The sequence below is a fragment of the Panthera leo genome, chromosome D4, assembly GCF_018350215.1.
Source record: "Panthera leo isolate Ple1 chromosome D4, P.leo_Ple1_pat1.1, whole genome shotgun sequence".
In the NCBI taxonomy this organism is placed as follows: domain Eukaryota; kingdom Metazoa; phylum Chordata; class Mammalia; order Carnivora; family Felidae; genus Panthera; species Panthera leo.
In genome coordinates this window covers 72420904-72437956 of record NC_056691.1, presented here as the reverse complement: position 1 = coordinate 72437956, position 17053 = coordinate 72420904, and the positions used below count along the sequence as shown (strand labels likewise).

Below are 17053 nucleotides of genomic sequence, written 5' to 3'. Positions count from 1 at the left end.
CATCCTTCCAATTCTCCCTCCCCAACACACACACACACACACACACACACACACACACACACACACACACACACTTTTCGTTAAGTTAATGTATTTGCCGGCCAGCAAAGGCAGCACTGTAGTAGAGAACATGGTATGCAAGTCAGACAGACCTGGGTTCATACCCTCTTTCTGCCTCTTCATTGTGTGATCTTAGGCAAAATATATTCTAACTCTCAGTTCATTTGTAAATGCTGGTAACACCTACTACCATCGAAGACTGACCAAAGGATTAAAATGAGATGATAAATATGAGGTACTTAAAACAGTACACAGGGGCGCGTGGGTGGTTCAATCGGTTGAGCATCCGACTTCAGCTCAGGTCATGATCTCACAGTTCGTGAGTTCGAGCCCCCCGTCAGGCTCTGTGCTGACAGCTCAGAGCCTGGAGTTGCTTCGGATTCTGTGTCTGCCTCTCTCTCTGCCCTTCCCCCACTCACGCTTTCTCTCTCAAAAATAAATATTAAAAAACTTAAAAAAAAACAGTGCATAACTAACCATGAAATAAACAACTATTATTACTATTACATATGCTAACTTATTTCATCCTAGTAGGTGTGGTATTCCTGCTACCCTGGAAGTGTAGTTTAATAACAAAACTCCCAATACATTCCCAAATTTAATTTGCACCAATATGCAATGCAATATACTTCTGGGAGCAATATTTAGTTTTTATACATTTTTTAAAAAATGTTCAAAAAGATCCAATATTTTAAATTTATTAAGCTATAACATACTATATGTAGATTAATAGTTGTATAGCTTTTAGTTTTGCATCACATTCAATAATTTCTAGGATTTTGAATTAGTTCATTCTTCTCGTTAGTTTTATGAACATGTACAACATTCTCATTACCTGTTTTCAAGCCTACATCTTTTCAAGCCTAGAAACCAAATACAATCCATATCACCAAAGGGTTTTTTAATACACATTGTTTTCCCTTTCCAAAGGTGCTTTACTTTTGTGGGGGTGAGCTGGGGAGGGGCAAACAATATTACAGCTAATACTCATTAAAATAGTGAAGATGCACCTCAAAAATCTCAAGAGGAAAAAAACTCCAATCTATTCTAGGCAATAAGACCATGACCACATTGTACACTCAAAAAGTAAAGAACTCATTTCATTTACATTATACACAAGAGCTTCTCCTTTGATCTATTAGACAAAACCTTTCCACCTGCACTTTGCCTACCCGGCCCTCAGCATTACTGACCCTAAATCAGCTGCAGTTTTAACAGTAATAAGCCCTATCTTACATATTAAAAACTATTAGTGCCATGCTTAGGTACTAATATTTCAGCTTAATAAAATAGTTAAGCTTACTGAAAACTTACTGTGTGCTAGGCACTGCACTTACTACTCTTACACGAATTATTTTACCTAATTAGGGTTATGAGCTCAAATGCCTATAGGGTATTTGAGTAAATGAATAAAGTAAGCTGGGTACAGGAAAAATCAACCGTTCAGAAATACTACAATTAAACTTTATTACTGAATTTCTATAAGCATTTAACATGATACCAACACATATAACACCTGAGGTTAAATATTTCATTGAAACTTATAAATTGAAAATATAAATTAAGGGTCTGCCTTCTATCCCCTCTCTGCCTTCCAACCCTGTTTCTCTAAACCTTTACAACACAAGTCACAGGCCACAGAGTCCTGCGTGCCAGGGATCAGGAAACACTTTTAGATCCTTGCTGAAACCTCCAAACAGGTGAGTTCTTTGGGCCTTGCCCCCACTCTCTCCCTCACAATGATTCTCAGGCTTGCCTGAGAAAACAATCTATACCTTCCCTCCATGAATAAATGGGTGTCACAAAATAAAAAATAAAATGGAAATATTTCATTATCAAATTTCTCTTTTTCACCTTCCACAGAGGGCCAAAAACCTGACACCTCTTCTCTGGTCCAAAGGCCAATGTCAAGTCTTTCATTCAGCATTGCAATATGCCTTTAACTGGAAAAATATTTAGTTTTATTTTAAAAATAGCTGTTCCAGGGGCGTCTGTCTGGCTCAGTCAGTAGAGCATGTGACCCTTGAACTCAGGGTTGTGAGTTCAAGCCCCATGCTGGGCATGGAGCCTACTTAAAACAAAAATAAAAATTAAAAAATTAAATAAAAAAACAGCTGTTCCTAAATGGAGGAACTTTCAACAATGAATAGAATCTTTGTTTTAAAAAAGGGTTTATATTTTAGGGTATCTATTCCTGAGATATATGTAGATATGCTATTTCAATGTACTCATATTTAGTTTTGAGTACCTTAGTGCCATATGGCTTACACGTTCCATTTGTAGTTCTTCAACTACACAAGTAGTATTCATTGAAAAAGGTAGCTGAACAAGGTTAGTTCACTATCTTATAGTTTGAAAACAGTGGTTTTTTTGTTTTCTTTTGAACTGAACCTTCAAATCTATAATTGCAAGAATGTAGTTTAGGCCATCATTTTCATGTTTAGAAAATGACCATGGTATAGGAAAGGGGCCAGATTGCTCTTGCCAAATGAGTTTTCCAAAGACGTAATTTCACAAGGAATGATCAATGACAATCAAACATTTGTGTTTACATAAGTCATAATATCAACTGAAAAAACTGTCTTTGATCCAATCTTTCTATAGGAATTGAGTTGGGATTTTATCATGGGTGGTAAAAAGTTGATTTCTGGGATGCCTGGGTGGCTCAGTCGGTTAAGCATCCAACTTTGGCTCAGGACATGATCTCGCAGTTCGTGAGTTCAAGCCCTGCATCAGCCTCTGTGCTGACAGCTCGGAGCCTGGAGCCTGCTTCTGATTCTGTGTCTCCCTCGCTTTCTGCCCCTCCCCCACTCATGCTCTGCCTCTCTCTTTCTGTGTGTGTGTGTCTCTCTCAAAAATAAACATTAAAAAAATGTTTAAATAAAAAAAGAGTTGATTTCTTTCAAATTAAAGCCAAAATGTCTTCAACAATACACCATTGCCACATAATCTCATCACAGAGCAGACAATCATGTTTGCAGCTCACATGAGTAAAGCATCTAACTAACTGTGTGGTTGAAACCGTGGAAGTGTATGTGGTTCTTAAAACTCATAACATAGTCCATTGTTAACTTTTTAGCAAAAGCAATTCCTAATGAATAACACAATGAACAAAATTATCTTCTGCATCTCTGTGAAACATTTCTACATTAGTTTAGTAAGTCTAAAATTAACACTGACCATTTGGGCTTAAAGTTAACAATGACCATCACAATAGCATTATCTATAGTTATGGTTACTAAAATTTTGACAAATCTATATTAAACTTCCTAAGACGTTTCTCAACACTTAACAAGTCATTTCCATGCTCATGTCATGGATACTAGTCTAAAAAAATCTTAATCACCTCAAAATTCTCTTGATCCCTTAAATAAATAAAATTTGGTGAGTGGAGTATTTATATCTGTGGCTTCATCGTCTACAATTGAAACTGCCACAAATGATTTAACTTTTCACAAATCGTTTCCTTCTAAGCCTTAATTCAACATGCTGAGCAACAGTATTCCTGGTTAGATTATACTTTCTAAATGCTTTTTAAATGAATGTTTATATTTAATCAAAATTCTTTCACAAAGTTACCATCTGTAAAAGATTTTGATGCCCAGATAATTTCTTCATGTAACATATGACTACATCACAGAGCTGCAATGCTTATTTTAGCTGAAAATAAACACAAATCCTATTGAAATGTTAGTCCTTTTCTAGTTCATTAAGTTTTTCACCACAATCTCTTCTATATCTTTGCCATAGTTCTTACTAGGATTTGATTCACTACACTTTCCATTCAAGAGAGATAATATCTTGCATATTGAATTTACAGAAATATGCGCCGCATCCACAAAGTAGTAAACTCTAATGCATTTTTTTTTAACATATGGTCCTCCTGGCATATGTCTCATTTTCCCACTTTAGACAGACACATGGGTATGAGAAATATTTTATTTCCCTCTTTAAGAAAAACAGCAAGGCAAGTACAACAATAAAAATGGCAACCTTTAAGCCTGTCCTCAGCATCCAAAAGACAGCAGACTCATGCCATCTACTGAGGCAGCTAATACTCTCACTCAGCTACAGCAGCTCAAGGTTGCCACATGAGTATGCTGTGGCCACATTGTCTAATGTTTCAATAAAAAGCCAGAAATCTGGATCTTTGTGTAAATCTAATCTTTTTCATATAGGCAACTAATAAAATTCTGAACTAGAAAAGTAGCTAGTAAAAACAAACTTTTTAAAATGGTCAAGGCCTAGTTTTGCATACCCAACAAAACACATCTGAGAGAAAAGTTCAAGACTATTAACAAACTTTACGTTTAACCCTCACAACGAATCCTGTGATTTTATCATCCCCGTCTTACAAACGAGGAAACAGAATCTGCAAGAAGTTGCTTGCACAAAGTTATGAGATAGCACATCAGAAAGGGTGGGAAGTAGGACTTGAATCCTACTCAAAGGAGTCTAACGCCAAGGCCCAAGGTCCTAACAAACTATTTTGTGTGTACATGTAAGGCAGATACATATGAGACACCTAGAAGGCAGACCAACAAGTTCTATATTGATCTATCCTTGTGTCCGCATGAAAAAAAAAATGGTAGAACCTGAGGGTAAATAAACAGAAAAAAAAGGAACAAACAAGAGTGGGCTGTCTGACCCATCCAGAACAGATCACGACTACATTTGCTTTCATTCTGTATTTTGTATTGCCCCTGATAATCCCCAAGATAGCATTAGCCTTTGTTACATAAAATGGGATTCACAGACACCTGAAGCTAATAAATATAACACTCTATGTTAACTATACTGGAATTAAAATTAAAAATTTAATAAAAATGAAAAAAAATGTGATTCTTAACAGGCTTCCTCTTACTTATATAACTAAAACCTCGGGTTTTTCAGAGGAAGGAAACGTGATTGCTAGCTTGAATAATCAGAAGACTTGGTATGCATGTATATATTTATTCATGCAAATGTTTGAAAATGCTTGGGCTATACTTTAGACTTTATTAGATTCACAGAGAAAAGGAGCTCTGAATAAAACTGTTTAAAATACCATCTACCAGCTTGGAGCACTTTTAGGCCTTTGTAACAAGTGACTAGGTTTTAAATTGTATTGCTGATCTGGTTCAAATCTGTTTATAACTAGTTCTCTAAGAAAACATTGCAATGTTCTCCCCAACAACTCTAACTTACGTCAGATAGGTGCCTCTGGTGTTGACATTCATCATCAAATCCACTCTCTTCATAGGCGTTTCCAATGTGTTGGTCAAGCTAATGGCACTGGCATTATTCACCAAAATATCAATTCCTGTTTTCAAATAATCAGCTTCCTATTAATGCAATTTAAACTTTGTAACAAAAAGAAATAACATTTACACTGTATAGTTGAACCCTAAGTTGGTTCACAAATACTTCTTTTAGATAATATGACTGACCAATATGCCAATGCAAGACTCAATAGCTGTGTTAAAACACCTAAGTATTTTCACCGGCACAATGGAGATAGCCAATCGCCAGAGCTTCGCGTGAAACTGTAAGGCTTAGTCCTCAGTGATTTGTAGCTTCCATTCTTATTTGTTCTCTTACCTCCTGGTCTTCCCTCCTTGTCTCCAAGAACCTTAGGTTAACTTCCTTAAAGTTCTCCCTTCTCTCTAGCATCTTTCCAAGGCCTGTCCTCCTTCCAAGCTCACTGACCTCCCTCCTAAGACCCTCACTTAAATAAAAGAGGTCCTTCCTGGTCTTGAGAACTGGGAAAAGAAAAAAGACCTAGAGTGAATTTTCAATTCTAGGTAAATCATCAAAGTATATCAAATTTGTTTTAGTAATTCATACACAAAATAAAATTAATTTAGAATAACAATTATTTATGTATATTCTGTCCAGTTCCTCTATATGTAACATATTTTGTTTACAGGTTTAATTACAAGTTTTAGTTAAATAATGTTAAATGAAAATGGTAAAATACAGAAGTATCTTAAACACTTCTCTGTTTCTACATGATTCATAGTTCTTTTTAAAGGGCACTTAATATTCCATCAAATAGAATATCATAACTTCTACTGCTGGGGTTATACTGTTGCAATAAACATTATTTGTTATCCTCTTAACTTTCCTATGCTCCTCTCTCACAGTATGTGGATAATGGCTTAAATAAGTCTATTATACTCACTAAAACATTTTTGTCATAAGCACCCTTTCTTCATATATACTAACACTATAACATTTTGATCACATCCTCATTCCCCAATTTCTACATCTTTTTGTATACAGTTTGTGTTGCTAATGTTTTCTTAAAATGTGTCCTTAGAATAACTTTAGACTCAACTACATTACATTTTATACCTTCATTATAACAAAACTCAAACTCAAGTAAATCACCTGGATATCTGAGACAAGTACCAGGCCCTGTGACTACCAACTTTCTAGAAGGAACATAATGATGGCTGCCTTCACAAGGAGTAAAGACCTGTGAAAAAAAGTTTTTCTTTTTTTTTATTAACGTTTTATTTATTTTTTTTTTTGAGAGAGAGAGAAAGAGAGAGAGAGACAGCACCAGCAGGTGAGGGGCAGTGAGAGAGGGAGACACAGAATCTGAAGTAGGCTCCAGGCTCTGAGCTGTCAGCACAGAGTCCAAATGGGCCTCGAACCCATGAACCAGGAGATCATGACCTGAACTGAAGTAGAACGCTTAACTGAGGCACCCAGGCACCCTTAATTTTTTTTTTAATGTTTATTTTTGAGAGAGAGAGACAGAGCACGAACAGGGAAGGGGCAGAGAGAAAGGGAGACACAGAATCCGAAGCAGGCTCCAGGCTCTGAGCTGTCAGGGCAGAGCCTGACACGGGGCTCGAACTCATGGACCATGAGATCATGACCCGAGCCGACAGAAACTTGCCCAACTGAGCCACCCAGGCATTCCCCTATGAAAGGAATTTTTAAATATAGGACATGCTTCTCATTCCACAAAGCTATGAGCTACTCAACCACATCAAAGATAATCATGGAGTGGCTATTCTATATAAGGCTAGGGCCTAAGAGGCAAGAAAGATGATACTCACTAAAGAAGCAGCCAGGTGGGAGCAAAGCAAAATGAGTGTACATCTGAGTGAAACACTGGACTGAGGAGTATATACACCACTTGCATAGAATTACCCTCTTCAGAGAGATGAAGGTAGCAGGGGTTAACCAGTCAATAGATTCCTTAAGCAAATCCAGACTTTATTGACTTCATCTCTCCCACTATGTGACAACAAATGACAGGTATGTTAGCAGAACAAACATCTGGGCCCACAGGCAAAGAAAGGAAATGAGAAACGAAAATATACTGGTGTGGTAAGCTGTATTTGACTTGCCAATGCTAAAGAAAAAAAAAAAAATGGCTCCAATCAAGATGTAGGTTAAAATTTCTAAATTCCAAAGGCCCAAATTAAAATGGATTAGGGAACAGTGAAAAATAATACACAAACAGCATATATACGCCAGCTACAGAAGAAAAAAAGTAGCAGGAAAGAATGTTTCTGTGGTTTATGAAATAGCATAATTTACTCAAGGCTTGGACAACTCAAGGTGAGGGAAAGCAAGGTGTTAGGGAGCACCCTGTGGTAGAGAACCCTGAGGGCACAGGTTTGAAAGCATTATCAACCGCTCAGAACTTTGTTAAAGACAACTCTGCAGCACAGAGAAATATCAGGAAAAGGTAAAGTCTTCCCAACAGGCAGAATTCACAGGCCTACAGAATTCCAAAACAGAAGGCCACAATAGTAGCAACCACAGTATGCAACTAAAACCAAACAAATAAAAACTAAAGGTGTGGGATCTTTGTGAAAAAAAAAAAAACAAAAAAAAAACAACACAGAGCGGGGGAAAAGGAGCATCTTAGAGGTCATCTCTTATAAATGTGGCATCCACCATAATTATGAGAGAGCAGCTGAGTGGTTGAACAGAGCTCCCTCTTTTTTTTTTTTTTTGAAAGAGAGAGAGAAGGAGAGAGAGAATCCCATGAGGGGTAGAGAGCAAGAGAGAAGTGGGGCTCATGTTCACCTGAGACGGGGCTGGAGCTCACCCGAGATTATGACCTGAGCCGAAGTCAGATCGGTTGGCTTAACCAACTGAGCCAACCAGGTGGCCCAACCGGGTTCCCTCTTAATTGTGCATTGTTATGGCAGGAAAGCAGAAGCTGATAGTTAAAAGGAAAGCAAAAAAATTTATACACATCAAAGTGGATACTAAGGAGGAAGGAAGGAAAACTTAAGACTTCAAAACAGAGATAACTCCACTGCCAATCTATAAATTTATCAAAAAGATAAAAGTGTTTCAGACACCTCTCTCAATAAAAAGTAGCAAAATATACTGAGAGATTTTTTTCTTCCTCAAAGGTATGGAAAACACATCCGCTTAAGTGAAAATTTCTACCAACAGAGTTTAAGTTCAGAGACACAAATGCCAGATCAATAGTATGGATCAACTGGCATCTGAAAACACAGAAGCCAAGATTTCCTTTTGCTCCTTTCATTTCCTCTGTCCTGGAAAAGGAGATCATATGATTGGCAGAACTGGATTAATCCAACATTGAATATGCTGAAGGAACGATCCCATAACCAATGGAAGACAATCTATAATGGCTAAATAAGAAATCCAGACCATCCATGTTTCTGAGTGAAAATTCTTTGGCTGGGACAAAACAGAGTATGAAAATTGAAGAGATTTCAATGTGGGTCCTTAAATTCTCTGTGGCAAGAAGAAATTAATTTGTGAGAATTCAATTTCTCTGTAGGAGCCCAATACTGCCCAGTGGAGGTGCGTCCCATTTTTGACAGGCATAAATTAATGTGCTATGCTGTCATGTACTATAGAATGTGTAAGTCTTTCTGGTGAATCAGGATAGATCGCACAGCTAGAATTCAAGATGGAAGTCAAACAGGGGGTGAATTCTGGGCCTATACAGTATGGCTTTTAAGTACCTTTAACTAACGTCCTAACGTCTCTACATTTCTTGGGACCATACTGACAAGAGCTGAATTGCTGACATTTTCCAGGAGAAAGACAGAAATAAAGACACGAAGGGCTTAGACAAAGGTGGTGGTGGCTCTCTCTGATATTCTGATGATCTCATTCTCCAGGAAGGATAAACTCACCCTCAGTTGACAGACACAACAGAAAAAACTAACACTGAACTAAATATAGGAGGGGCACCTGGGTGGCCAGTTAAGCGTCTGGCTCTTGATCTCAGCTCCGGTCATGATCTCGTGATTTGTGAAATCCAGCCTTACGTATGTTGGGCCTTGTGCTAACAAGCATGGAGCCTGCTTGGGATTCTCTCTCCCTCTCTTTGCTTCTCTTCCACTCAAGCACGTGTGTACTCTATATACATACATACATAAAAAAAAAAAAAAGAACATAGGGAAAGGAAAAGCTCCTGTCTACCCCCTTTCTCTTTCTACTATCTACTTTCTCCCTTAATTCTTCCCTAAAAAGGAATGTTTAAGCTAATCAGGCCAAATCTTAATTAGCACTAATTGGCTACTTTTACTACCAGGTGAAGTTATTTTAGATAAAAGGTCCTGCACATGAACGTGGCTTCCTCTCCTTTCTCTTCCACATGTGTCCCTATCAGTAAGAAATAAATAAATAAAACCAATAATTTTGCATTCTTTCTTCTTCTCACATAGGCATTGACATTACTTTGCCAGGTAGGGGTTAAGACTTTGGATTTAAAGATAGAGGCCCCACTTGAGCCAAAGCTGTGTTCCGATCCTTTATAACACAGTGCTCTGCACCGAAGGTTATAAGCACAAGCCATGCTAACAATAAAATATTATCTTGTTTCAATTACCTTGTTGTCAATTATCTTTCACGTATACATACAGTCTCTGGAATACTATGGGGGATGGGGAAGAGTGATAATGGTTTGGGCAGGATTTGGACATGGCCAGGTGCCTTGCTATAATACCTTCAAAGCCTTAGCTCAATCCCCAACACCTGCCTTCTAGGAGCTTGTAAACTAACTGAGGAGGAAAAAACCCACTAAGATCTAAAGCAGTACAAGAGAAGGATCAAAGGAATGATTTAGGAATTCAGAGAAAGAAAAATACACTTCTGATAAGTCAGCAAGGTCAGGAAGAAGGTAAGATTTAACCACAGAAAGGTGGGATTTCAAAAGATAGAGAAGGGAGCATTTCAGGCAGGATTGGAGATGGAGAGGTGGGCACTAGAGAAGCCTCAGGAAGAGGAAGAGAAAAAGAGACAACATCTTAAGGCAAGGATATGGAAGTAAACTATCTGGGCAGGAGTAAAGCATTTACACAGGGGTATAAAAAAAAAAAAAAAAAGGAACCAAAAAAAGTCTGTTGAGATCAGAATGCGAAATACCTTGAATGTCAGTAAGTTATCTACACTTTATCCAATAAATACCAAAGAGTCATCAAATGATGGGCTACATTAATTGAGGAGAAGCAAGAAGATGGGATCTGGGAAGCTCATTGATTAGACATATGTATTGTCAAGGGCCTAACTTTATATTGAATGGTAGATTTGTTATATTATTCAAAATAATTTTTAGCAATAAAAAAAGTCATCAGATGGTTTTAAGCTGCATTTCTACATAACCAAATACTCCTACCTGGTGATCCTTCAATGACTTAGAAAATTTAAAAAAAAATTTTTTAATTTAAATTATAGTTACAGTATTCAATAATTATTTCAGAATTAAGGCACTACCTCCAAATTGCTCCACTGCTTTCTCCACAGCATTATTGATTTGCTGTTCATCTCTCACATCAACAGCACATGGCAAGGCCTTTCCTCCAGCTGCTTCGACTACAAAGAATAAACAAACAAAAACAAAGCATTGAGGCATTCAAATACTAAACTTTCCATTCTGATATGAATCAAAAGAAATAAGTATCCTATTTTCAGAAAATCAATATAAATAAATATGTCTTAGAACTACTAGTGATTCTACCCTACAGTCGGACAGACTGACTAACCCATATCCAGCCTCAGATTAGAAAAGCCAACTCTATTAAAAAACAAAAAAAAGGGGGCGCCTGTATGGCTCAGTCGGTTAAACATCGCCCCTTGATTTCGGCTCAGGTCATGAACTCACGGTTCCTGATTTAGAGCCCCTCTGAACTGACAGTGAGGAGCCTGCTTGGGTTTCTCTCTCTCCTTCTCTGTCTCCTCCCCCTGCTCTCTCTCTCTCTCGTTCTCTCTTAAAAAAAAAGGGGGGGGCAAGTAAAAAATATCCTATTAAAAAGAAAAAAAGGGAAGGTAATTTTAAAAACCTTTATTATGAAAAATTTCACAAAAAATATACAACACATAGTATAATAAACTACCATGAATCTATCACTTATTAATGATTATTAATGCTTTGCCAGGTGTTTGAGTTGTTTAATTTTTCTACCCCCGATCCTGTTTTGTTTTTGGCTGGTATGTATTTTAAAACAAATCTCAGGCATCATTTCACTCATATGTGTTCCCCTAACATAACCACAATGCTATAAACATGACTAACAAAACTAGCAATATTAACCAAAGTTGAATTTTAAGCCCTCCCTCCCGGTACTGTGTCTAGCACAATGCCTTGAATATAAGCACTTGATAACTGTGAACTGAAAGTATTAAGATAATGACTTTCAAATGGCACAGAGAATAAATAACATGGAGAGCTTTCTCGAAGTGCTCACATCATCCACCTCTCCATTTCCACTCCCCCATTTTCTGCGTAGATCCAAGAACAACTGCCCTCAAGAGACATGATTTTTAATGGGAGTCTCTCACATCGCTCAAAAGTGATGGGAAAAAAAGTTTCTGAATCACTGCCCTCAGCTGACAAGATACTTCTTTAACCAGATAAAATGATTTTTAGGGTACCTTTCCAATAGCTACAATTAAACTCTCCAGTAAATTCTCTATGTATTGAAACCATGGTTAGGACATTTCATGAAATGGCACTGTCACATTCACTCACTTTCTTCAGCAGCAGTATAGATTGTGCCTGGGAGTTTGGGGTGTGCTTGGGTGGTCTTCGCAGCAATGACAATGTTTGCTCCATCCTTTGCTGCTTTCAACGCAATAGCTTTGCCAATGCCACGGCTGGCACCTGTGATAAAAACTGTACATCCTGCTAGCTTCCTACAACAGAACAAATATGACCTTATAAGAAGCTCAATGTTTTAATTACTTATTAGTAACAGGAACTTCTGCATATTTCACAATACGTATGTTTCCCCTTCTGAAACTTGCTCTGAACCTTCCTCCTTCCCTCCCTGATAGCTAATAATTCTGTGATATTGCCACTGCTGTAATATTATAACGGCTGTTGGCCAGTCTTGATATGATTTGGCAATCAAAATCTGCTCAGATACAAGTAAATCTTAAGAAATAAGGAATTATTAACCTATATAGACATGTATTTTTTTCCCCACAGAAAAAGTGTTAACAAAGCTTATTTTTGAGTGGTGGTATTATGAACAAATTTTATCATATTTTTATATTTTTCAGGATTTTTCAAATTTTCTACAATGAATACAAACCCACTTAAAAGAAATTATCTGGGGGTGTCTGGGTTAAGCATCCAACTCTTAATTTTGGCTCAGGTCATGATCTCAGGGTTTGTGACTTCAAGTCCCGCATCAGGGTCTGCACTGACAGCATTCTCTCTCTCTCTCTCTCTCTCTCTCTGCCCCTCTCCTACTCATGCTCTCTCAAAATAAATAAATAAACATTAAAAAAAAAAAAGAAATTACCTGAAAGCAAATAATTGTATAATGGATGCTCATCATTGCTCCTAATAGCCAGAGTGGAAACAATGTAAATATCCAACTGATGAATGGATAAACTGCAGCATATCCATACAGTGAATAAATTCAACAGTAAAAAGGAAGTACTGATCCGTGCTAAATGGGTGAACCTTGAGAATATTATGCAAGTGAAAGAAGCTAGTCACAAAGGACCACACATTGTATGATTCCATTTATATGAAATGTCCAGAACAGGCAAATCTATTGAGACATGAGGACAGTGGTTGCCTAGGGCTGGGGGCAGGAGTAGTTGGGAGTTGAGAGCTGAGGGGTGTGGGGTCTCTTCTGAAGATGATAAAAAGGTTTTAAAAATTGTGGTGTTGGTTGCACAAGTATGTTAATTTACTAAAAAACACTGAATAGTATACTTTAAAAGGATGAATTGTGTGGTATGTGAATCACATCTCAATAAAGTTGTTAAACAAACAAACCTAAAAGACTGGCAAAGAGCTCAGAGTACTGATGGAAATTCTCTGACCCAACTGTACTGAGGAAAGTTCTCTGTGCCCATTCATCTTTACATTCATCTACCATAACTTTTTTTTGTTAAGTTTATTTATTTTGAGAGAGAGCGCAGGTGCATGTGAACACGAGTGGGGGAGGGGCAGAGAGAGAGAGAGGGAGTGAGAGAATCCCAAGCAGGTTCCGTGCTGTCAGTGCAGAGCTCGATCTCATGAACTGTGAGATCATGATCTGAGCCGAAATCAAGAGTCGGACACTTAACTGATTGAGCCACCCAGGCACCCCCATCTGTCTTAACTTTAAACTTTCTATTTACTTAGGTGTTAGGCAGGAAGGAAACATCTAAAATAAAATCAGGTAGGGCGTGTCTAGGTAGCTCAGTCTGTTGAGTGTCTCTCTTTTTTTTTAAAATCTTTTAATGTTTATTATTTTTGAGAGACAGAGAACAAGTGAGGGAGGGGCAGAGAGAGAGGGAGACACAGAATTTGTAGCAGGCTCCAGGCTCTGAGCTGTCAGCACAGAGCCCAACGCGGGCCTCCAACTCATGAACTGTGAGATCGCGACCCAAGCTGAAGTCAGACGCCTAACCGACTGAGCCACCCAGGCAACACGAGTGTCTGACTCTTGATTTCAGCTCAAGTCATGATCCACAGGTCGTGGGATCAAGCCCCACATTCGGCTCCATGCTGAGCGTGCAGCTTGCCTAAAATTCTCTCTCTTGCCCTCTGCCCCTCTCCCCCACTCATGCTCTCTCTCTTTCTCTCTGAAAAAAATTTTAATAAAATAAAATAAATAAAAGGAAATAAAGTCGGGGAATAGGGAGGAAAACCACTCCCCTGTTTATTTTCTAAATGCATATAAAAAGCTTGCCTAAGGAGAAGGATGAAGAGAATACAGTGGAAGTGACAATGACAAAGAGAAAAGGGGACAGTACCCAAAGATTAGCAAGTTTGTTAACAATGTTAACATGTTTTGAACATGGGAAGGGTTTTAATATCATGAATAACCAGTTTGGTAAGAAAGAAGCGGGGTGGAGAAGAGGGGAAGAGACAGAGGTGGTGACTATTTTTAGTGAAATACAGCAAACATACAAAAAGCACATAAACTAATGTATATAAAGAACAAAATAATATGAATTGCAAGAAAGAGAAATAGAATATTACCAATACTCCAGAAGCCACTGGTCTACTCCTCTAATTCTATCCTCCTCCTTTCTTTCCTACCCCACAAAGTAACAACTACTTTACATAGGATTACTTATTCCTGTTTTTTATCATTTCTAATACCAACATAAATGTGTCTAAGCCATGAGCCAAATCCAACCCTCCACCTGTTTGTGCATAGTCCTAAAGCTAAAAACTTTAGGGCCAAGGCTCGTCTGTAAAGTTTTTACAGACGAACGTTCTACCATCAATTTGATGATAGCGAACACTAACTTTAAACCTCAATGAAGCCAAACATTACCTCCCTGCTGTGGATTGAATTGTATCTACCTAAGTGAATGCTAAAGTCCTAACCTCTAGTACCCCAGAATGTGAACTTATTTGGAAACAGGATTGTTGCAGATGTAATTAGTTAAGATGAGGTCATATTGGGGGCATCTAGGTGGCTCAGTCGGTTGAGCATCTCAGCTCAGGTCATGATCTCATGGTTCGTGGGTTTGAGCCCTGCATCAGGATCTCTGCTGTCAGTAGAGCCCACTTTGGATCCTCTGTCCCCCTCTCTCTCTCTCTCTCTGCCCTTTCCCCACTGGTTCTATCTCAAAATAAGTAAACTTAAAAAAAAAAAAAAAAGATGAGGTCATATTGGAGTAGGGTGGGCCCTTAATCAGGTCACAATCTTGCTGTTTGTGGGTTCCAGACTCAAATCAGGCTCCACAAGGACAGTGCAGAGCCTGCTTAGGATATTCTCTCTCTCTCTCTCTCTCTCTCTCTCTCTCAGCCCTTGCCTTGCTTGTGCTCTCTTTCTCTGAAAATAAATAAACTTTAAAAAAAAAAAAAGAAGAGGAATGTATTTTTTCCCTCCCTTTGAGTCTGGATTAGCTTTATGGCTTTTTCTGAGCAACAGAATATGACGGAAGTGATATTCTGAGATTCCCAACCCCATACTGTAAGATAGCTGGCAGCTTTCACTGTCTCTCTCTTGGTAGCCAGATGCCATGATGCAGAGGGACAGATTACCAAACGATGACAGGCCAAATCCTGGAGGGTGAGAGGCCATCTACGATGTTTCAGGCCCAGCCAAGGACTCAGCTACATACAACCATATAAATGACCTCAACTTATACTATGCAGAACAGAAGAACCCAGTTAACCCAAGCACTGTGGATTAAAAAAAAAAAAAAAATCACTGTTGTTTTAAACCATTATGTTTTAGAGTCACTGGTTATATAGCAATGGGTAACTGAAATCCACATTGAAGTTCAGCTTTCCCAAATAATGCTAAACACCTTTCCAAAGAGGTTAATACTCCTACTAGCAGCAATATATGCAGCAATGTATGAAAGTTCCCATAAAAGTTCCCATATCTTCCAAGCCTTAATGTCAGACATTCAAAATTTCTGCCAATTTGGTAGACATGAAATGGTACCTCAGTGTTTTTATTTATTTACTTACTTACTTATTTATTTATTTATTTATTTATTTATTTATTTATTTATTTATTTTTAGAGAAAGAGAACATGTGAGTGGGGAAGAAGGGCAGAGGGAGAGAGAGAGACTCTGAAGTGGGCTCCACTTAACTGAAGCATGGAGCCTGACACAGGGCTTGATTCCAGGACACTGGGAACATGATCTGAGCCAAAATCAAGAGTCAAATGCTCAACCAACTGAGCCATCCATGCACCCCTCCCTGTGGTGTTGTTGTTTTATTTTTTCTTTATTTTCGTTGTTGCTGTTGTTTTTAAATGTTTATTTATTTTTGAGAGAGAGCACACAAGCAGGGGAGGCGCACAGAGAGAGGGAGAGAGAGAATCCCAAGCAGGCTCCATGCCCAGTGCAGAGCTGTATGCAGGGCTTGCTCTCAGGACTGTGAGATCATGGATCAAGCCGAAATCAAGACATTCAACTGACTGAGCCACCCAGGCACCCCCTCTCAGTGTTTTGTTTTGTTTTTAAATGTTTATTTATTTTGAGAGAGCAAAACAGAGGCAGGAAGGGACAGCATAAGCAGGGGAGGGGCAGAGAGAGAGAATCCCAGGTAGGCTTCCCACTATAGCATGGAGGCAGACTAAGGGCTTAATCTCACAAACTGTAAGATCATGACCTGAGCTGACCTGCAACCAAGAGTAAGATGCTTAACGGACTGAGCCACCCAGGTGCCCGGACAGCACTGTCTTAATTGCAATAGCTTTATCAGTCTTGATAACTGATAAGGCAAATATTTTCAGTTTGTTCTTCCTCAAGAGTTTCCTGGCTATCTTTGGATCTTTGCTTTCCTACATATTGTTTTAGAATCAGCTTATCTAACTGTGTAAGCAAATCAGTTGGGATTTTGATAAGAAATTTTATTGAACCTATAATTCAATTGGAAAGAACTATATGACCCTGAGTGCTCCAATCAATGAACATGATATTGTTCTCTACTTCACACAATGCTTATCTATACTTACTGGTAATATTAATTTTGATCATCCAATCATTGTGTTACTAGATATCTCCATTATTAATTACTATTCTTTCCCTTGCAACTAATCAACAATCCAGGCAAAAACACTTAAAGACCACTATAAAATT

At 38.2% G+C, this 17053-nt stretch overlaps 1 protein-coding gene across 2 annotated transcripts in view; it reads right to left on the bottom strand.

The window, feature by feature from the left end:
* Positions 1-17053, bottom strand: part of HSDL2 (hydroxysteroid dehydrogenase like 2) — a 70123-nt gene that overhangs the window by 45653 nt on the left and 7417 nt on the right. For both annotated transcript variants that reach the window (XM_042913270.1, XM_042913271.1), the window contains exons 2-4: positions 12026-12189; positions 10771-10869; positions 5248-5362 (exon numbers count right to left, since the gene is read on the bottom strand). In XM_042913270.1, the coding sequence (XP_042769204.1) occupies positions 5248-5362; positions 10771-10869; positions 12026-12189 (378 nt within the window). The remainder of the gene's footprint in view (positions 1-5247; positions 5363-10770; positions 10870-12025; positions 12190-17053) is intronic.